A 22,757-nucleotide genomic window follows, 5' to 3' on the forward strand; every position below is an offset into this window, starting at 1 on the left:
TTTGGCTAAACTAACGTTAGCCCAGACCATCGAGTCAAGCGGAGAAACAGCCTTTACGAGACATGACACTCTAATTCTTCGATGCATCGCATTTGTAAATAGCACGAATTACATCTTAGAAACCATACCACACTCGTTGGATGATAATTAAAAGACTATTTTTCTTACCGTTCTCTCGTTCTCTGAACACAACCCGCTAATCAGTATGGCCACGGAATAAGCAAAAAATTACACGAAGAAGAAACTTCCGCTTGGGACTTTCCAACTTTCCGGTATAGACTAGATATATGGCGGCGCCCTAGTCGGCCATCTTGACTGCAGTTGGGTCCCTCTCCAAAAATCCGCTCTCCCGCGAAGTGCTAGTGCTGTACCGATTCTCAGAGTGTTGAGTTGAGGGTCAAGAATAAGGGCTGTATGGCCCTCACTTTTAAGAGTTTCCAGGACCACCCTTGGCAATAAGTGCTATCCCAGAATCCTTTGCGTATCATCCGCCGAGCTCAGCCGAATCCAGCCGAGTACAGACGATTCAGTTAATGCAAGATGGCCGCGACAAGCGTAAGGAAGCAGAGTTATCAATGTGAGTATTTTCCTCGTTAATAGTTGTTTTTAAATTATGATAACCATTGCATTATCTTAGTTTAACGGCATTTTATGGACTATAGACCTCTTTGTAGCGTAACACACATATTATTGGTCGCGGGCGACGGCTTGCCTGCCCCGCCGCACGTAACCCCGCTTATTTGGTTGAATATCAATTTATAACCCAAAGAGTGAAACGTTAACGTGGATGAAAGTCACCAGATAACACTTGTGTGACTGTGTAAACAGCCTCACCAGTTCTGCTGGATGTTGACTACAGTATTCATTGTGATAATACTTGCAATACTGCATGAAACTAAACTAACTTAACGAATATCTGACAGGTAGCCCAAAAAAAAAAAAAAAAAAAATAATAGAAATTAATGTTGTTATCTCTGTTCCATTTCAGGGCCACCAGACAAAACACAAGCCCTGATTCATTTCAGGGCCACCAATGAAGACAAGTTTACAAAAAGCAAGCAGGCTCCAAAAAAAACTATGGGTGTGAGTAATTTGTAACTTGTGAACTGTTCATATTCATCACATAATTCTCAGTCACAACGACAACTGTTCCCCTAGTGATCAAGCATTCTGTTTCAATATGAAATCAGCACAGCTGCAGTCGACATTGTCGAGTTTGGTAACTGTACATTTGTTTTGGAGCTGCCCCTATACTGTCATTGTTTGGAAAGATTTTGTCGAGTATATTCGTTGCAACATTTATGTTCTATTTTCACTACTGTGCAAAGATGTGCTGTTTGGATTTTATGATGTCAGCATTTCAAAACAAAAACAATTCTGTATCATTAATCTATTATTTTAGCAAAATTCCATATTCATAAGAGTAAATTTTGAAAATATGTAAATAATTTAATTGTTTGAGCTGCTGAACTTTTTTTTATTTATTTATTTGTTTATTTTATTTCTTTTTCTTTTCTCTTAACCCTGGCATATTTGTTCTGTTCATGTCTGTCACTGCTTGTTTTGTACAAGAATTGAAATAAAGTGTTGGGAAAAAAACTCATCACGTCTTTTTATCGACGACTACTGATGACATATATTTCTTCTTCTTTGAACTGACAGACTGGATAGAGTTTTGGCATATTGCTGCCCCCGACAGTCTTAAGACATATTTGCCTATGAGGGGTGTCCCATTTTAAAGTCACAAGATAGCCCTTAACACTTGGTTTTGAGGGCTAGTGGGATTGAGGGTTGATCTTGAGAATTAAGATTGAGGGTTAAGATAGGAATTGGGATTGGGCCTTAGTCTAGACACCGTGAAGGCATTTGACTCTGTGAGTTGGCAATTTCTATATGAAGTTTTAGAAAGATTTGGCTTGGACAACATTTTTATTAAAGGGATTCATACATTATACAGTAAACCATCCGCCGGATAAAAATAAATGGATACCTTTCAGATATCATTATACTGGAACGCGGCTCAAGACAGGGATGCCCGATTTTGCCCGATTTTGCCCCTGCTGTTTGCACTCTATATAGAGCCATTGGCACAGTGGATAAGACAGACTCAGATAATTAAAGGCATCTGCATCAATGGAGAAGACCACAAGGTGGCGCTATATGCTGCTGATGTTTTAGTTTATTTAAGTAGCCCTCCTAATTCACTCCCCAAATTAATGGTTCTTTTAGAAACATTCGGAAATTATTCACGATATAAAATAAATGTACAAAAAAACACAACTTTTGCTTATCAATTTTCAACCCACAAAGCAACTTCGGGAGAAATTCCATATTAACTGGGATCAGGATTCATTGAAATATTTAGGAATATACTTACCAAAAAGAATTCAAACACTGGCAGAGATAAATTATGGCCCCCTCTTAATGAAAATTAAAGAAGACATACAAAGATGGAACTCAATTTCTTTCCTTAGTCTTAGTCACAGAATTGATTCTGTAAGAATGAATATTCTCCCACAATATCTCTTCTTATTCCAGGCACTCCCTGTAGAAAGTCCCTCAAAACAATTTTCTGTACTGAATAAAATTATTTCCAGATTTATTTGGCAGGGTAAAAAAACCCAGGGTTAGATTTAAAACATTACAACTTCCAAAAAAGCAAGGGGGAATGGCATTACACCATTTTAAAGATTATTTTTTACGCAGCTCAGATTAGACCCCTAATTAACTTGTGTAACCCATCCTTTCAAGCTAGGTGGAAAGATATCGAACTCTCTATTCTGGTTGACCCCCCCAATACAAGCAGTATTACCTCACAAACATCTGGGAAGATTTATAGATACAGTGCAAAACCCATGGATCAAAGTGCAGTTAAAAATCTGGAATATGATAAAAGACAAGTACAAATTAAGTAATAAGTTACAGATAATTCAATGGTGTGTAAAAAATTACAGTTGTGAGGGACAGAAGAGGTGCTGTTATATTGTCTGAATGTAAGCATTGTAACACTTTGTTCTCACAAAATAAAAATAAAAAATGTAAAAAAATAAAAATAAAAATTCATCAACCATCTATATGTCCTTAAAACAGCTGCTGAAATTAGCAAGGATTCTTTTTTAATATTTTTTTTAAATTGACAAGACAGTTAAGCGTGAAAGGGGGAGAGAGACAAAGGGAGTGACATGCAGCAAGTGCCACAGGCCGCAGTCGAACCCGGGCCGCTGTAGCAAAACCAACTTGGGACGCCTGCTCTATCCACTAAGCCACCAACGTCTTGTCAAAAAAATTCTGATTGCTAAATTTCATATGCCGCCTTTCTTCCCTTGACAGCTTTAACTATGTTACTTTTTTTTTTTTTTTTTTTTACAAAACATATGCTCATATTCGCTGTAGGCAATTATGAGCACCTCCAATTCCACAGGTGTAAAATAAGTTGATCTATTTTTCTCTCAGGTTGCCATGGAGTTTGTTGAACCTCCTACCTGGAATACCCCTCAGATGTGTGTGTGTGTGTGTGTGTGTGTGTGTGTGTGTGTGCGTGTGTTTATTTTTATGAAATTGGCTTGAAATGCTGTTATTTATTTGCTTCACATATACTTATGTCATACATGTATTTGGTTTTATTTTTCCATGTGCTGTTATTAATTACCTAGTATTTTGTACATGTTCACTGTGTAAATTAAGAAAATACATAACTTTACAAAATGTATCCCATGTGCGATGTAATTCTGTTTCCTACATAGAAGTTTACTTCCAAGAGTTTCTAAGAAGAAAAGATTTTCATTTTGAATTCATCTTGTGATGGAAAATTCTGGTAGGCTATTTAAACACCTTTAATCTATAATGTGTTGTATAAGGTTACTTGTTTTGATAAAACTGAACTTCTAACCTGATGCTGTGTGTCGCTCATTTAACCCCTATTGTGACAGCAGTGAGAGACACCAAGGTCATGAGCCAAAGAGGCTCAGAGACCAAGATTTTGAGCCAGGGAGGACAACAAGTGTCCTGTTGATGTGCATGTGTTATGGGAACTATAAAGATAGCAGGGTGAGAGGACTTGCTAGGCACTCACTGACTAACTGACTGTTCATGCGGTTGTATGTTTGAGTGTCTCTATTCATGAATGCTTATTAAAACTCAAGAAAGACAGCCGACGTGTGAAGACTTTTTCTTTAAACTGTTCATTAAATAGTAGTTTTGCCACCACAAAATTGGCGACTACGACGGGACCTCATCTGTGAGTGGATTCTGGAATTCTGTAGGTGTGAAGACTGTGCACACAGTAAGAGCTGAGGTTCTTACCACCTCAAACTCCCCAGAAAGGAAGATTGAGAGGAGGGCCTGATGTCTGGAAAACCGGGATTCCCTTCACCGTTGGGGTCCAACAGACTTGGTGGTTGTCAACACCTCGCTGTCTTTTCTGGTGAGTTTTGAGGACTGCGCAGGAAAAGTCTTTTCCACCTATTGAGATAGGTTGGCAGACGTGCCAGGCACAGTTTCTGGGAAACTGAGTGCAGGAAAAGTGGTGAGCTCAGTTTAGGTCAGGGACCTAAAGTAGTGTAGGTTAGGAACCTAACATAACCTAACATTATTTCAGCCGTTAAAGGCGGAAGAAAAGGTGGTGAGAAGCCGTCTGGGTTAAAGGAGAAGTAGAGACACTTGCTATCAAAGTGGAACAGACAGAGTGAGTGAAGCCTGTTTTTCTTTATTTCCTTTTTGTAAGTCGTGTGCATTTTAGGGTAAAGGTAGACAAAAAAAATGTTTTCCTTTAAAGTGATAAGTTTGCACATTTTTTGAGATTGATTTTTGCTTCCACAAATTTGACTGACTTCTAATACTACAAAGAAAACTAAGAGTTTGATTACAATGGGATCTGGACAGAGCACAACTTCAAAGGGGAAAACTGAGCCTGATTATGGCGCTCCCAACGTGAGATTTATGGAGATTAATTATGGAAAAGAGAGCGTGGCTCAGTTAGATCTGTGGGTCAATAAGTGCTGTTTCCCGAGAGCAGGCAGCCTGAGCGTTAAACAGCTTGAGGCTTTAGAGGTGAGGTTGACAGACTTAGAAAGAAAGGGTGTAGAAGAGAAGTTTGGAGGTAAGGTCAAGTTCCAGGCAGATTGGTCAGCTTTTAATAGTTGGATGAGGGAAGCCAGGCATAGGAAGGGCCCCAAAGGTTTCCAGGCGCAGTGTTCGAAGCTGGATTCGGACCTCGACTCGGCTCCACCTGTACGGCCTCCACTGACACTGACTGACGACACTGACCTTGAAAACCAACCAATGCTTCAGACACGTGAGAACACTGACACTAACACAAATACAGAAACACACAACACGCACATCATGACTGATACAGAGTATGAGCTTGTTTCTGACGCGAATCTGCACCTTGAATCTGAACAGAGAGAGAGTGAGCATAGCAATATGCTGGCTGATTTTTCAGTGGAGGCATACAAAAAGGAGGCCTCAATACAGTTAAAAATACAGTTAAAGTCAGTTAAAGGTGTGGAACTCTCTTTCTTGGTGGATTCCGGGGCCACAGAATCAGTCGTAAGATGTGATTTTCATCTGAAGGCTAAACCTAAACTGAGTGGGAGATATCAGAAAACAGTTGGGGTTGCAGGAATAGCGATTATTGAAAAATACATTGCTCTGCTGAATTGTTTTGATCCTGAGATGGGGAAAATCTTTCAAACACTCATTTTTGTATTCTGACAAATGCCCTATCAATGTGATGGGACAAGATCTCATGTGTATGTTGGGAATTGTTTTGATTTGTACACCTGACAGCATTCAGGTGAGGAGAGTGAATGAAATGAAGGAAAGTTCTGGGGGGTTTTTTCAACACACTGAGGGACAGATTGTGTATGATCAAGTTGAAGATGGATCTCCCTCCCTCTGTTTTGCTGCAGCTCTCTCTCACACACACGCACACACACACACATACTTGTTTTCAGGACATATCAGTACATATGACAAAAATGTGACAAATGGGAACGTACCTTTCCCAAGGTCCTAGAGGCTGGGGAATCAAAGTGTTTCTTCCCCATGCTTCCAGGAATGTGTGTATCTGTTGAGATTTTGGCTAGGGCTATATTTTGGTCAAACCTGATTTTAATGCGACTTATGAGGACACTGTCAGGTTTATGTGACTTATGAGCCATCACACACAGATTTGTCAAGTTTATGTGACTTATGAGTCATCACACACAGATTTTTCATGTTTAGGTGAATTGTGAAACCCATAGATACATAATCAATCAAAATAATCAAAAATGTGATCTTTCTACTTTTTAAGTAGTATTATTGTATTGCATTTATGAATTTTGTGGTAAATGTTCATCTAAATAAAAACATGGAAAACATCTTGCCATTCTTATTTTTTTAATTACTAGTAAATATGTAAATTGAATCCAGAATAGATCACAGAGAATGCAGCAATCTTGCCTCCAAACTTCTCCAAAATTCCAGTGAATTTTCAGTTCAAAAACCAGCAACACAATGCTGGAAACTTAGGGTATAGCCTAAAGTAACAAACCTTTCAAATACTTTCTCTATTGCTTGTTGAAAGAGCAGAGTATGCACCTATCATCTTAAACATAATTTTCTAAAAGAAATTATGGCAGGTACTGTGAATAAAACCAAGAGAGTGGGGGGTTAAACAAAAAATACTCATTCTTCAATCTGAACATTTGGTAGCACAGAGCAACTTGAGCAACTGAGTATCATCATTTACAAAAGATATAGAATGAAAATAAAATTAAGTTCAACTGATATGGAATTGTACTTGGGCCACATGATATAGTTCTAGCTTTTCATCTTCCTTTTTGTTGCTACGATTCTATTGTGAATGTAGTATTTGATGGCAACCCAGTCTCTGTCTTTCAGAGCTAGTGGTTCTGCTTGGAGGCAGGAGTCACATTCCTTTTTACCTGGTACTTTGCAGCTTGTTATGAAATGCAACATGTGCTGCTCAACAGCCTTCACTTCATCATCTGTCCACTTGCTTTTCACCTTCCCAGCTGTCATGAATAGAAACAAAAGAAAAAAAAGTAAGATAGGATAGAAAATATTTTAGCTAATGATGTGGATACAAATTGCTTTTAAACCTTGCTTTCCACTGGGGTGTTTTGAGGATGCCTGGGATGAATGTAGTTGAAGTGCTGTGCTCTGCTGGGAATCTAAAAGGATGGAATAGAATAACAATGTAACACACATTCTACAGTCGATGGGTCAGAACATATGAGGACGTCACCTGAAACACACTCAAGTCTTTCACAGCCTAAAACAATATGAGGACAATGTAACACACATTCTACAGTCGATGGGTCAGAACATATGAGGACGTCACCTGAAACACACTCAAGTCTTTCACAGCCTAAAACAATATGAGGACAATGTAACACACACTCTACAGTCGTTGGGTCAGAACATATGAGGACATCACCTGAAACACACTCAAGTCTTTTACAGCGTAAAACAATATGAGGACAATGTAACACACACTCTACAGTCGTTGGGTCAGAACATATGAGGACGTCACCTGAAACACACTCAAGTCTTTCACAGCCTAAAACAATATGAGGACATGACGACTGAACACATATACAGTCCATGTTTCTAACTTCTAACTTCTCCTGCTGTTGTCAAAGAAGGCTCTAAAGCCCACACTGATGTAAACTGATCAACTTCCCAGAAATCCAATCATGTAAGCTGATGAGCAGGAGGTGAAATGGACAAAACATGAGCCAGAGGACAAAAAATATCAAATTTAGTGAGAATAAAGATTAATTTGATGCTTTAAGGGGGAGTTACAGCTAACAAATGGTACGGCCAATTTCTATCAGCTATGCTATTCACAAACAAGTAATGCTAACATTGATATTGTGAACATTTCACACAAACTGACTGTTTGAATTCAGTGAAAGGGTATTTAATTTATGCACTGGGCCCAACTGAGACATATACTTAATTCCAAAGAGAAGAAATTCATGTGTAATTACCTGTTGGAAGGATGAAGTGGATCTCTCGCTCACTTCTTGGTCTGCAGAAGGTTGAGTCAGGATGTCAACACTTGATGTCTGCAACAAAACACAACAATACAGTGTCAGAAATATTCTGTAAAATAAATCCTGACTAATTAATGAAGTAATGATCATACTTGTTTCAGTGAACTTAATTCACAGGAGGATGTGGGCTCATTATGCCAGACTCTATAGTAACAGCTAACACTGTATAGCATCTGCTACCCAACAATATGAGGACAATGTAACACACACTCTACAGTCGTTGGGTCAGAACATATGAGGACGTCACCTGAAACACACTCAAGTCTTTTACAGCCTAAAACAATATGAGGACATGACGACTGAACACATATACAGTCCATGTTTCTAACTTCTAACTTCTCCTGCTGTTGTCAAAGAAGGCTCTAAAGCCCACACTGATGTAAACTGATCAACTTCCACAGAAATCCAATCATGTAAACTGATGAGCAGGAGGTGAAATGGACAAAAACATGAGCCAGAGGACAAAAAATATCAAATTTAGTGAGAATAAAGATTAATTTGATGCTTTAAGGGGAAGTTACAGCTAACAAATGGTACGGCCAATTTCTATCAGCTATGCTATTCACACACAAGTAATGCTAACATTGATATTGTGAACATTTCACACAAACTGACTGTTTGAATTCAGTGAAAGGGTATTTAATTTATGCACTGGGCCCAACTGAGACAGATACTTAATTCCAAAGAGAAGAAATTCATGTGTAATTACCTGTTGAGAAGAATGAAGTGGATCTGTCGCTCACTTCTTGGTCTGCAGAAGGTTGAGTCAGGATGTCAACACTTGGTGTCTGCAACAAAACACAACAATACAGTGTCAGAAATATTCTGTAAAATAAATCCTGACTAATTAATGAAGTAATGATCATACTTGTTTCAGTGAACTTAATTCACAGGAGGATGTGGGCTCATTATGCCAGACTCTATAGTAACAACTAACACTGTATAGCATCTGCTACCCAACAATATGAGGACAATGTAACACACACTCTACAGTTGTTGGGTCAGAACATATGAGGACGTCACCTGAAACACACTCAAGTCTTTTACAGCGTAAAACAATATGAGGACAATGTAACACACACTCTACAGTCGTTGGGTCAGAACATATGAGGACGTCACCTGAAACACACTCAAGTCTTTCACAGCCTAAAACAATATGAGGACATGACGACTGAACACATATACAGTCCATGTTTCTAACTTCTAACTTCTCCTGCTGTTGTCAAAGAAGGCTCTAAAGCCCACACTGATGTAAACTGATCAACTTCCACAGAAATCCAATCATGTAAGCTGATGAGCAGGAGGTGAAATGGACAAAAACATGAGCCGGAGGACAAAAAATATCAAATTTAGTGAGAATAAAGATTAATTTGATGCTTTAAGGGGAAGTTACAGCTAACAAATGGTACGGCCAATTTCTATCAGCTATGCTATTCACAAACAAGTAATGCTAACATTGATATTGTGAACATTTCACACAAACTGACTGTTTGAATTCAGTGAAAGGGTATTAAATTTATGCACTGGGCCCAACTGAGACATATACTTAATTCCAAAGAGAAGAAATTCATGTGTAATTACCTGTTGGAAGGATGAAGTGGATCTCTCGCTCACTTCTTGGTCTGCAGAAGGTTGAGTCAGGATGTCAACACTTGATGTCTGCAACAAAACACAACAATACAGTGTCAGAAATATTCTGTAAAATAAATCCTGACTAATTAACGAAGTAATGATCATGCTTGTTTCAGTGAACTTAATTCACAGGAGGATGTGGGCTCATTATGCCAGTCTCTATAGTAACAACTAACACTGTATAGCATCTGCTACCCAACAATATGAGGACAATGTAACACACACTCTACAGTCGTTGGGTCAGAACATATGAGGACGTCACCTGAAACACACTCAAGTCTTTTACAGCCTAAAACAATATGAGGACATGACGACTGAACACATATACAGTCCATGTTTCTAACTTCTAACTTCTCCTGCTGTTGTCAAAGAAGGCTCTAAAGCCCACACTGATGTAAACTGATCAACTTCCCCAGAAATCCAATCATGTAAACTGATGAGCAGAAGGTGAAATGGACAAAAACATGAGCCAGAGGACAAAAAATATCAAATTTAGTGAGAATAAAGATTAATTTGATGCTTTAAGGGGGAGTTACAGCTAACAAATGGTACGGCCAATTTCTATCAGCTATGCTATTCACACACAAGTAATGCTGACATTGATATTGTGAACATTTCACACAAACTGACTGTTTGAATTCAGTGAAAGGGTATTTAATTTATGCACTGGGCCCAACTGAGACAGAGACTTAATTCCAAGGAGAAGAAATTCATGTGTAATTACCAAGGAGAAGAATGTAGTGGATGTGTCGCTCACTTCTTGGTCTGCAGAAGGTTGAGTCAGGATGTCAACACTTGGTGTCTGCAACAAAACACAACAATACAGTGTCAGAAATATTCTGTAAAATAAATCCTGACTAATTAATGAAGTAATGATCATACTTGTTTCAGTGAACTTAATTCACAGGAGGATGTGGGCTCATTATGCCAGACTCTATAGTAACAACTAACACTGTATAGCATCTGCTACCCAACAATATGAGGACAATGTAACACACACTCTACAGTCGTTGGGTCAGAACATATGAGGACGTCACTTGAAACACACTCAAGTCTTTCACAGCCTAAAACAATATGAGGACATGACGACTGAACACATATACAGTCCATGTTTTTAACTTCTAATTTCTCCTGCTGTTGTCAGAGAAGGCTCTAAAGCCCACACTGATGTAAACTGATCAACTTCCCCAGAAATCCAATCATGTAAACTGATGAGCAGGAGGTGAAATGGACAAAAACATGAGCCAGAGGACAAAAAATATCAAATTTAGTGAGAATAAAGATTAATTTGATGCTTTAAGGGGAAGTTACAGCTAACAAATGGTACGGCCAATTTCTATCAGCTATGCTATTCACACACAAGTAATGCTGACATTGATATTGTGAACATTTCACACAAACTGACTGTTTGAATTCAGTGAAAGGGTATTTAATTTATGCACTGGGCCCAACTGAGACAGAGACTTAATTCCAAGGAGAAGAAATTCATGTGTAATTACCAAGGAGAAGAATGTAGTGGATGTGTCGCTCACTTCTTGGTCTGCAGAAGGTTGAGTCAGGATGTCAACACTTGGTGTCTGCAACAAAACACAACAATACAGTGTCAGAAATATTCTGTAAAATAAATCCTGACTAATCAATGAAGTAATGATCATACTTGTTTCAGTGAACTTAATTCACAGGAGGATGTGGGCTCATTATGCCAGACTCTATAGTAACAACTAACACTGTATAGCATCTGCTACCCAACAATATGAGGACAATGTAACACACACTCTACAGTCGTTGGGTCAGAACATATGAGGACGTCACCTGAAACACACTCAAGTCTTTCACAGCCTAAAACAATATGAGGACATGACGACTGAACACATATACAGTCCATGTTTCTAACTTCTAACTTCTCCTGCTGTTGTCAGAGAAGGCTCTAAAGCCCACACTGATGTAAACTGATCAACTTCCTCAAAAATCCAATCATGTAAACTGATGAGCAGGAGGTGAAATCGACAAAAACATGAGCCAGAGGACAAAAAATATCAAATTTATTGAGAATAAAGATTAATTTGATGCTTTAAGGGGAAGTTACAGCTAACAAATGGTACAACCAATTTCTATCAGCTATGCTATTCACAAACAAGTAATGCTAACACTGATATTGTGAACATTTTACACAAACTGACTGTTTGAATTCAGTGAAAGGGTATTTAATTTATGCACTGGGCCCAACTGAGACATATACTTAATTCCAAAGAGAAGAAATTCATGTGTAATTACCAAGGAGAAGAATGAAGTGGATCTCTCGCTCCCTTCTTGGTCTGCAGAAGGTTGAGTCAGGATCTCAGCACTTGGTGTCTGCAACAAAACACAACAATACAGTGTCAGAAATATTCTGTAAAATAAATCCTCACTAATTAATGAAGTAATGATCATATTTGTTTCAGTGAACTTAATTCACAGGAGGATGTGGGCTCATTATGCCAGACTCTATAGTAACAACTAACACTGTATAGCATCTGCTACCCAACAATATGAGGACAATGTAACACACACTCTACAGTCGTTGGGTCAGAACATATGAGGACGTCACTTGAAACACACTCAAGTCTTTCACAGCCTAAAACAATATGAGGACATGACGACTGAACACATATACAGTCCATGTTTTTAACTTCTAATTTCTCTTGCTGTTGTCAGAGAAGGCTCTAAAGCCCACACTGATGTAAACTGATCAACTTCCCCAGAAATCCAATCATGTAAACTGATGAGCAGGAGGTGAAATGGTATAGCTACGCTATTCACAAACAAGTAATGCTAACATTGATATTGTGAACATTTCACACAAACTGACTGTTTGAATTCAGTGAAAGGGTATTAAATTTATGCACTGGACCCAACTGAGACATATATTTTAATCCAAAGAGAAGAAATTCATGTGTAATTACCTGTTGGAAGGATGTAGTGGATGTGTCGCTCACTTCTTGGTCTGCAGAAGGTTGAGTCAGGATGTCAACACTTGGTGTCTGCAACAAAACACAACAATACAGTGTCAGAAATATTCTGTAAAATAAATCCTCACTAATTAATGAAGTAATGATCATACTTGTTTCAGTGAACTTAATTCACAGGAGGATGTGGGCTCATTATGCCAGACTCTAAAGTAATAAATAGTGATGGCGGACTGAAGTCTCATAAATCAATTTCTTTATTTTCTGAGCCCACCAGATGGCTCTCTTTGTTCAACAAAAGGTTTAAAGCACACCAGATTTTCTATTCTTCTAGCCTCTCTCCTTAAACCAAGAGCGCCATCTACTGGGCTCGGAAAATGAAGAAAATGCTTCATGAGGCTTCATTCCGCCATCACTAGCAATAACTAACACTGTATGGCATCTGCTACCCAACAATATGAGGACAATGTAACACACACTCTACAGTCGTTGGGTCAGAACATATGAGGACGTCACCTGAAACACACTCAAGTCTTTCACAGCCTAAAACAATATGAGGACATGACGACTGAACACATATACAGTCCATGTTTCTAACTTCTAACTTCTCCTGCTGTTGTCAAAGAAGGCTCTAAAGCCCACACTGATGTAAACTGATCAACTTCCCCAGAAATCCAATCATGTAAGCTGATGAGCAGGAGGTGAAATGGACAAAAACATGAGCCAGAGGACAAAAAATATCAAATTTAGTGAGAATAAAGATTAATTTGATGCTTTAAGGGGAAGTTACAGCTAACAAATGGTACGGCCAATTTCTATCAGCTATGCTATTCACACACAAGTAATGCTAACACTGATATTGTGAACATTTCACACAAACTGACTGTTTGAATTCAGTGAAAGGGTATTTAATTTATGCACTGGGCCCAACTGAGACATATATTTTAATCCAAAGAGAAGAAATTCATGTGTAATTACCTGTTGGAAGGATGTAGTGGATGTGTCGCTCACTTCTTGGTCTGCAGAAGGTTGAGTCAGGATGTCAACACTTGGTGTCTGCAACAAAACACAACAATACAGTGTCAGAAATATTCTGTAAAATAAATCCTGACTAATTAATGAAGTAATGATCATACTTGTTTCAGTGAACTTAATTCACAGGAGGATGTGGGCTCATTATGCCAGACTCTAAAGTAATAAATAGTGATGAATGAAGTCTCATAAATCAATTTCTTTATTTTCTGAGCCCACCAGATGGCGCTCTTTGTTCAACAAAAGGTTTAAAGCACACCAGATTTCTATTCTTCTAGCCTCTCTCCTTAAACCAAGAGCGCCATCTACTGGGCTCGGAAAATGAAGAAAATGCTTCATGAGGCTTCATTCCGCCATCACTAGCAATAACTAACACTGTATGGCATCTGCTACCCAACAATATGAGGACAATGTAACACACACTCTACAGTCGTTGGGTCAGAACATATGAGGACGTCACCTGAAACACACTCAAGTCTTTCACAGCCTAAAACAATATGAGGACATGACGACTGAACACATATACAGTCCATGTTTCTAACTTCTAACTTCTCCTGCTGTTGTCAAAGAAGGCTCTAAAGCCCACACTGATGTAAACTGATCAACTTCCCCAGAAATCCAATCATGTAAGCTGATGAGCAGGAGGTGAAATGGACAAAAACATGAGCCAGAGGACAAAAATATCAAATTTAGTGAGAATAAAGATTAATTTGATGCTTTGGGAAGTTACAGCTAACAAATGGTACGGCCAATTTCTATCAGCTATGCTATTCACACACAAGTAATGCTAACATTGATATTGTGAACATTTCACACAAACTGACTGTTTGAATTCAGTGAAAGGGTATTAAATTTGTGCACTGGGCCCAACTGAGACATATACTTAATTCCAAAGAGAAGAAATTCATGTGTAATTACCTGTTGGAAGGATGAAGTGGATCTCTCGCTCACTTCTTGGTCTGCAGAAGGTTGAGTCAGGATGTCAACACTTGGTGTCTGCAACAAAACACAACAATACAGTGTCAGAAATATTCTGTAAAATAAATCCTGACTAATTAATGAAGTAATGATAATACTTGTTTCAGTGAACTAAATTCAAAGGTGGATGTGGGCTCATTATGTCAGACTCTATAGTAACAACTAACACTGTATAGCATCTGCTACCCAACAATATGAGGACAATGTAACACACACTCTACAGTTGTTGGGTCAGAACATATGAGGACGTCACCTGAAACACACTCAAGTCTTTTACAGCCTAAAACAATATGAGGACAATGTAACACACACTCTACAGTCGTTGGGTCAGAACATATGAGGACGTCACCTGAAACACATTCAAGTCTTTCACAGCCTAAAACAATATGAGGACAATGTAACACACACTCTACAGTCGTTGGGTCAGAACATATGAGGACGTCACCTGAAACACACTCAAGTCTTTCACAGCCTAAAACAATATGAGGACATGACGACTGAACACATATACAGTCCATGTTTCTCACTTCTAACTTCTCCTGTTGTTGTCAAAGAATGCTCTAAAGCCCTCACTGATGTAAACTGATCTTTCCTACTAGAAATTATTGTCAATCATTTGAATTAAATACACATCTTTGTACCTCCTCATACTTAACAGATCTTTTACTGTATAATCTATGAAAAGAATTTACTTACCAGAGCTCGCCATGGCCACTGAGATTTTCCATAGTCATAGGTTACACTCTCTGCCTGGATGTCTTCAATTGCAAACAGGCACAGATGAGGTTTTCCCTGGACTGTCAGCTTTTTCATTTTGCAGTTTGGGGACTTGTGGGCATCATTAACCAGCCGGCCCATTGAGTCATCTTCATGGGAGGCATCGATGCTAAAATTGAACAAGGAAACCTATCTCAGTTTTCTCCACTAAAACCATAATGTTGCAAAGAACAACTGATCTTCTATAGGCCTTTACTTACCACCATGTGTTGTTGTTCCATTCAAAATCAAACAGGAAAGCATTTTGCTTCTCTGTGTATTTTTTCTGCCGCTTGTCTCGTTCATGTTGTGAGATTAACTCTCCACAGTATTCCACCACAAAGGATCCCTTTTCAATCGGTGCACAGGCAAATACACCACGTCCTAATACACCAAAGATCATTAATTAGTGTCAAGTAATACAATCCAAATCAGGTTCACTAACTGCAGCTAATCAGCTATTGACTAAACATATGCAGAACAAACATAAGACTTTTTAACAGTGTGAAAAGATCTGAATGATGTTTAGTGATGTTTGAAATTGATGTTTAGGGCTGCAACAACAAATCAATAAAACCAATAAATAAACTATTATTAAAATATTGGCAGCAAATGTCATTATCAGTTTGTTGTCTTGCATGATTATTTCTATAATGTCTAGTAGCGTTCATGCAGTAACCAAAGGGAATAATATATAACATACCTTTATAGTCATTGATCCACTGGACCTTTAAACAAGGCTTGTCAACTCCAGATAAAATAAATTGAGCAGCCTCAGCTTCAGAAGTCTGGCTCTTCTTTTTGACATGCTCTTTACTTGGCCATGTACACCTCAACCTGCAAACATCTACATGGGAAGATGACAAAAAGTCAGTGAGACAAATATAAGAAAGAACAGTACTTACTTTAAATCAAACAGGACTTCTAAAATGGTATTATTCATTACTCATTTGCTGATCAGGCTAATAGATCGGTGTGAACCCTGTGCAAATGTGATAACAGTGTGACATTAAAAAACCTTAACAAATAATATTAACCTACCAAAGCACCTTCAAAGATAAATGTTACTATGAGATCATTATAAAACTGTTCGCTCCACTACCATCACCTATACTGACTAACTAAGATTAATTTGTGTTACATAGGAAAACATTAATATTATCATCTAAATTCCAGAAAACATATCTTTTGCTGAAATCAAATTTGTGTTCAAGAACAGTTAAAAACAACTTGGACTGTCTCTGCAGCCGAAGCTGAAAAAGTTTGTTTGGAGAATTGTCCCTTTAACTCATGCAGCCATTTTAACAACTTCTGCTGTCTATTGTTGAAGATAAAGCTAAAGTAAGTAATTACCATTTATCATGCATCATGCATCCCTTACAGTTGGAGTCCACTGCGTGTTGAATTTCCTTTCACTAATTAGCCAACTTTACCTCATGAGGTGATTGTTCCAGCGTGACGTCGAAGGATTAAATGTCTCCTGTGGGCTGAAGGTCCCGGATGTTCCGTTCACCGAGCGCTCCGCTGCGGTCGTATCTGTTTTAGATGATTTGAGTCTATCGACCAATTAGAGGCTGCGTTTGTAATGAATGCCTCACGTGCCGCAGCGCTGATCTCAAACATAGTAAAGCTGGATTCCACCCGCAGTTGAATGATAAAACGGAAACAAAACTGAAACCCAGAATAAGACTGGGCTGTGTGTGGAACTGTAGAGGGCTTTTATTTTGAAAGAAAGAGACTCACAGGAAGTGGTTAATGCAGGATCTTCACCACTCACGGACTTTCACCGTCGTGTTTCCAGCAAAGGTTTCCAGTCGTTTTCAGGTAAGGACAGTCTTTCTAACCTACTGAGAATTGTCTCAACAATGTTTTGCAAACTGCTCTTACACTAAATTTGGTCCCGTTTGCATGTAAAACTGTTCTTTAACAACACTTGATAGACGCTTCAAAAACGTCCTCATTTTTCATGGAGCCCTGATTTTGGTGTGTTTATATAGGCTAAGTGTGTGTTATCATAAAATGTCCTAATTTGTCATGAACACAAGAGCAGCAATCTTGGACCTTCAGGTGAAAATACAGATATGAGGAAATTGCTTTAAAAATGTAGTATAATGTGTTGTTCTGAAGGATTTTATAGTTGCTTAGTGAATGAAGTGACTTCATTACCACTTTTAAATACTAAATTAATAACCAAAATAAGCTGGCACTGTGCACTGTGCATTTTTTAATAGTGTGTTAATAGTTGTTAAACATCTGCACTTTATACTATATTGTAAAACATATAAGGAAAGTTAAGTGAAGTTAATGAAGTATTGACTATGTCAATCAATACTTACAGATACACAAAGTGAGGAGACTGACGCTAATGATGACCATACTGAATCAGATGACGACAGCAGCAGCAGCAGCAGGAACCTCCAAGTTCAACCTATTTTTGCTGCACCTAAAGGTCCCTGAGGTAGAATACTAATTAACTAAAATGTTATAAACCCACCATGAATTGCTCTTTTGCTTACCCGCCGGAATGCTGTTGTCTCTTAAAACATTTTGAGTGAAAACAAGTAAAGCTTGACTATCTCAGTAGTCAGTTATTTCAAAGTTGGCAGTGCTTAAAGATCTCCTTCAGACAGGTTACAAGATTATATACAGTACTCTACTTTGAAAAGGTACATTATCTTGTTTAAATTATGGAGTGGGAGATACTGGGATCTGTGATGTCATACAGCCTGATGGCTAATGGTATGAAAAAGCCCCAAGAGTGCTTTGAGGCATGTGGCTGGATGAGTCTATGGCTGAAGTGCACCTGAGCAGCTTTAGCTTAGCATAGAGAGGATGAGAGGGACTGCCCATGATAGTTTTCAGCTGTCCTGTCATCATTTTATCTGTTACGGTCTCCACACTGTCCAGTTCCATCCCCATCACAGAGCTGCCTTTCCTCACCAGCTTATTCAATTTATTTACATCACAGCTCGATGCCATCTCCCAGCACCTTATGGCAAAGAAGATGTGCATCCACAGACTCATTTTGAATTTTTTATATTTCCAGACATTTCTCAAACAAGAGCTGCTGGCCCTGCACAACGGATCCTGAAGATCTTCCTCGCACTCAGCATGGTCAGCGTATTCAACTTATACATTCTCACTGCAAAATTGAGAACAATCACAACAATATCCTAGACCAGTGGTCACCAACCTTTTAAGTCCAAGATCCTGACCTCGGCCTTGGTGAAAGGCAAGATCTACCTATTGAAGTGTTGATAGAAAAGACAGCTAACACTGTGTACTTCCTACTTGAGGCCTTTTATTTGCCTGTATTTGAATTACATGCACCTTGCTGCAACATTCAAATTGATGCAACCAAGAAAAGACTAATTAATTGGCCTATCAAACAGCTGTCTTGCTTAAAGAATTGTACAAAATAACATTCACTTCAGAGTCATGTAGTTTCTTAACACAAAAATAAAGGCATGAGGAATACCAGCTAACAACATATTGACATTCTTCACATTCACATCAGCATGAAGAAGTAGGTCTCCGTAAGCAGCATCAAGCTCATCCGGGAGTGCTTTGAATAAGCAGTGCTGAAGCGCTTTCGCTCGAATCAAGTTGACTAGTTTCACCACCAGCGTCATTACATGAGAAAAGTTCAAGACCTTCCCAGCCAAGGCCTGCTGGTGGATCACACAGTGATAATTCACGAAGTAAGGAAAATTGGGGTCATTACGGCACAGTCCTATAAATCCATTGCACGCACCACACATTGCTGGGGCCCCATCAGCAGTAATCACCACCAGTTTATGAATGGGTATGTCATTATCACCAACATATTTTTTGAACTCACTGTAGATATCCTCACCTCTCGTTTTCTCCTTTAAGTGCAAAAGAGTGAGAAAGTCCTCCTTTGTTGTAGAATCCGGTAAAACCATTTTGAGAAATACAACAAGCTGCGCTGTGTCCATTAATATCCAGGGATTCATCGAACTGTAGTGAGAAATATTCAGTTTGTCAAGTCCTTTAACACTTGTCTGTCCACGTCCTCTGAGAGTGACCATTGCAGGGCCAAGGGGTACACTACAGAGTGCAGTTTTGATTTCTTCTTTGTTTTTGAAGTCGCTGAAAACAGTCTCTGCTGTAATGGCCATTGCTTCCTTAACTAAATCTCCATCTGTAAAGGGCTTCTTGTGTTTAGCCAAAGGTGACTTACACGAAATGATGCTTCAGCTGCAGCCTTATTTTGAGAAGCAGGTTTGGTGAAAAGTGATTGCTGGGCCTTCAACCCCGATTTCAGCTCGTCAACTTTCCTTGCACGGATTGTGCTCTTTGGCGGGTAGCCGTCTTTGAATTTCTGGTGGTTGGTGTTCTGGTGCCGCTCCAGATTTCCTCTTTTACACAGTGCTTGAGTTTGGTGGCATAACATACAAACACTCTTGTCTTTCACCAAGGTAAACAGAAATTCCTCTTCCCATTCTGGATGGAAATGATATGTTTTTGCCTTCTTACGCGAGCCCTCTGCCATGCTAGCTAGCCCCTCCGTCTCACTGTGTGCGTCTAAGTGACTGAGTGCACTTGTGTCAGTCACGTGACTGTGTGCGTGTACGTCACATAGAGGTGACTAATATTCTCTTATCTCATTGGTCACTTTGATGCAGTGTCTACGACACTGCAAATAGCTGGATCAAAAGAGGGGTGCTTGCAAAACAGAACATTAATATTGCGTGTAGGCTATTTGTGTATTTCTTAAGCTGATTTTCTATTATTTTGGAGAGCTACAGGAAAAGTCTGGAAGATCTACCAGTAGATCGCGATCTTATTCTTATTAAGAATATAGAATGTTGTTGTTTCACTGTGAGAATTTGAGTGGTGCTTATTCTGCTTCAGACTGATTACTATACAGAACAATGAGATGTTTACTGTACAGAGCTATTCACTACTGATTGAGAACATTGTTGTTCATTGTGAGAATTTATGGTGCTGCTTACTGTGCGTAAAACTTCTTCACTATAGAGTTGAAGAGTATTGATTAGAATTATTAAAAATGTAATAATTATAATAAACATTTCAACTTCCCATAATTGCCAGCGCTATAAAAAGTGTTGTTCTTGCACAAGGTCACATTGCACCCATTTGATCTACTTTAGGCTACTGTTGGTAGTATTATTGATTGATTATTGATGAGAATATTAAAAACAATGGGATGTCAGAAATTTATTGTTTTGATTAGGCAAATCTAATACAAGAAAAATACAAGATTAGATCAACAGTAAGAATTGAGAATGTTTTTATTTGACTCTAATTATATGGAATATGTGTTTTGCAGTAATGATAAAACCTGCTTCAAATGTGTTAGTTTGTCTGAACAAAGTGACATATGAGGACGTGCAAAGTGACGTCACTGAAAGTGTGTGAAAAGTGTGTTAAGTTCCAAAACTGGCCACTAGTTGGCGTAACTGAAAATGAGCAAAAACGCTAAACACACTTCACACACTATTTTCATAAAATTGTGATGTTTCAGGACATTGGAGATTTTTGGTCTGGGAGCATGTTGGGAGGGTGTAGAACACTGTAGAGAGCTCAGAAAAATGAGGACATCAAAAATGTCCTCATTTTTCCAAGTGTCCTGATACTGAAGGTGTGTTATCATAAAAATGTCCTGATATGTCATGAATACAAGTGCACACACACACACACACACACACACACACACACACACACACTGACATCACATGCCTGCACTGCACAGCACATGATTCCTATTTCTCACACTGACGGTGATTATGAGGACATCTGATGTAATACAGGACAGGAAAAGGATAGGTTACAGCTAGATTGGTTGTATTGGAATGACATTAATTGTGCTGTCTCGGTGAAACTTCCTGATCGATTGCATGAGTTGATTTTGTCACAAAACTGATTCACACATCTCACTGGTAAATCCCAACTGCGCAGACCTGCGTCTGTGGGTGCGGGAGCTGAACGCCACTCCATGCTGGAAGTCTACAACTGATCCTCATATTGATTTTAATGAGGAAATTAGGGTGTACAGAAAGAAACTAAATTGTGCCATTGAGACTTCTCGTTCAGTCATGTTTGCAGACAAGACTGGGTTTTGATACTGACATGTGCATGGTTAAATCCGTTGCAGACATCCCACAGCTACAGCAGGTTCCCGCTTATCTCTGGGCCAAAAGTAAACATGATGTGCCCTGTGAGGCAAATTGTGATTTCTGATATTGGGCTTTACAAATAAAATTGATTGATTGATTGATGTTGGTCTGTTAAAAAACTGCAAGCCTGTGATAATAACACCTAAATCAGACAACAGACCCTGTCATAATCAATATCCTCTCAGACGTGAAGCAGTTGAAGGCATCAAAACCGTGTTTGATGATCTGTTGAAAGCGGGCGTGATTGTTCCATGTGCAAACTCTCCTGTGAGGACGTTCATATTTCCTGTGCATAAAATATTACATGATGGCGAACCCGCAGAGTGGAGATTTGTGCAAAGACCTGCAAGCTGTGAATGATGCTGTGCAGGCCAGGGCGCATAGGGGCCCAAATCCACATACAATTCTGTCCCAAGTTCCAGCTGTTAGCAAATGGTTTTCAGTTGTTAAACTGTCAAATGTTTTTTTCACTGTTCCATTACACCAACAGAGTCAATTCTGGTTTGCATTTTGATTTGAAATTCTGCTTTGAGAGACAGTTTGGAAACTTTTTTACTGCCTAAAGGAAGTGCTTTGTTGCAGTATGTTGATGACATTTTGGTTGCGAGTGAAACCAGAGAGGGCTGTGTTAAAGACACCATCACCTTGCTGACTCATTTGGCTGAACAGGGCCATAAAGCCAGCCTGTCAAAGCTACAATTTGTTGCAAAAGAGGTCACATTCCTGGGTCACATGATCTCTTCTTAATTATGCTGAAATTGAGGCACCATTAGCAGCAATTGCTCATGGGAAAGGCCTGAAACTATCTGATTGTTTCATTTGGACTCCTGATGCAGAGAAATCTTTTGTTGACTTGAAATTTTCTTTGCAAACACCTCCTGCTCTTGGACTGCCTGACTGTACAAGACCATTTACTCAGACTGTTGACGAAAGGGTGGGTACATGACTTCTGTACTGTTACAAGAACACGGGGGGAAACAGCGACCTGTAGCTTATTTTTTCATCTAAACCTGATAGTGTTGCTGCAGTTGACACACATGACTATGTGTTTCTGATAACTTCTGCTTGCTCTCGCAGGCCAGATTTGTGAGACACACTGATTGCCAACACTGAGTTTAAATTTTTTGTAGATGGATCAGCTTCAAGAGAGAGATATGCTTGGGGTGTGGTTCATGATTTTG

General features: G+C 39.0%; 1 protein-coding gene and 1 long non-coding RNA gene across 2 annotated transcripts; one reads left to right on the forward strand and one right to left on the reverse strand.

Moving 5' to 3' along the window:
* Positions 1-464: 464 nt before the first annotated feature.
* LOC125889126 (uncharacterized) lies at positions 465-1,603 on the forward strand. The gene is made up of 2 exons (XR_007449411.1): positions 465-577; positions 989-1,603. It is a non-coding gene; the product is annotated as an uncharacterized LOC125889126 (long non-coding RNA).
* A 4,963-nt stretch (positions 1,604-6,566) lies between these two features.
* Positions 6,567-15,699, reverse strand: LOC125889116 (uncharacterized). The gene is made up of 9 exons (XM_049576843.1): positions 15,634-15,699; positions 15,353-15,542; positions 14,597-14,674; positions 11,201-11,278; positions 10,426-10,503; positions 9,651-9,728; positions 8,004-8,081; positions 7,110-7,181; positions 6,567-7,022 (listed from the first exon to the last, which is right to left on the reverse strand). The coding sequence occupies exons 2-9, from the start codon at positions 15,512-15,514 to the stop codon at positions 7,011-7,013; spliced, it is 636 nt and encodes a 211-aa protein (XP_049432800.1). The 5' UTR covers positions 15,515-15,542; positions 15,634-15,699; the 3' UTR covers positions 6,567-7,010.
* Between the last annotated feature and the right edge of the window lie 7,058 nt (positions 15,700-22,757).

This window comes from Epinephelus fuscoguttatus, linkage group LG5, assembly GCF_011397635.1.
Source record: "Epinephelus fuscoguttatus linkage group LG5, E.fuscoguttatus.final_Chr_v1".
Taxonomy (NCBI): domain Eukaryota; kingdom Metazoa; phylum Chordata; class Actinopteri; order Perciformes; family Serranidae; genus Epinephelus; species Epinephelus fuscoguttatus.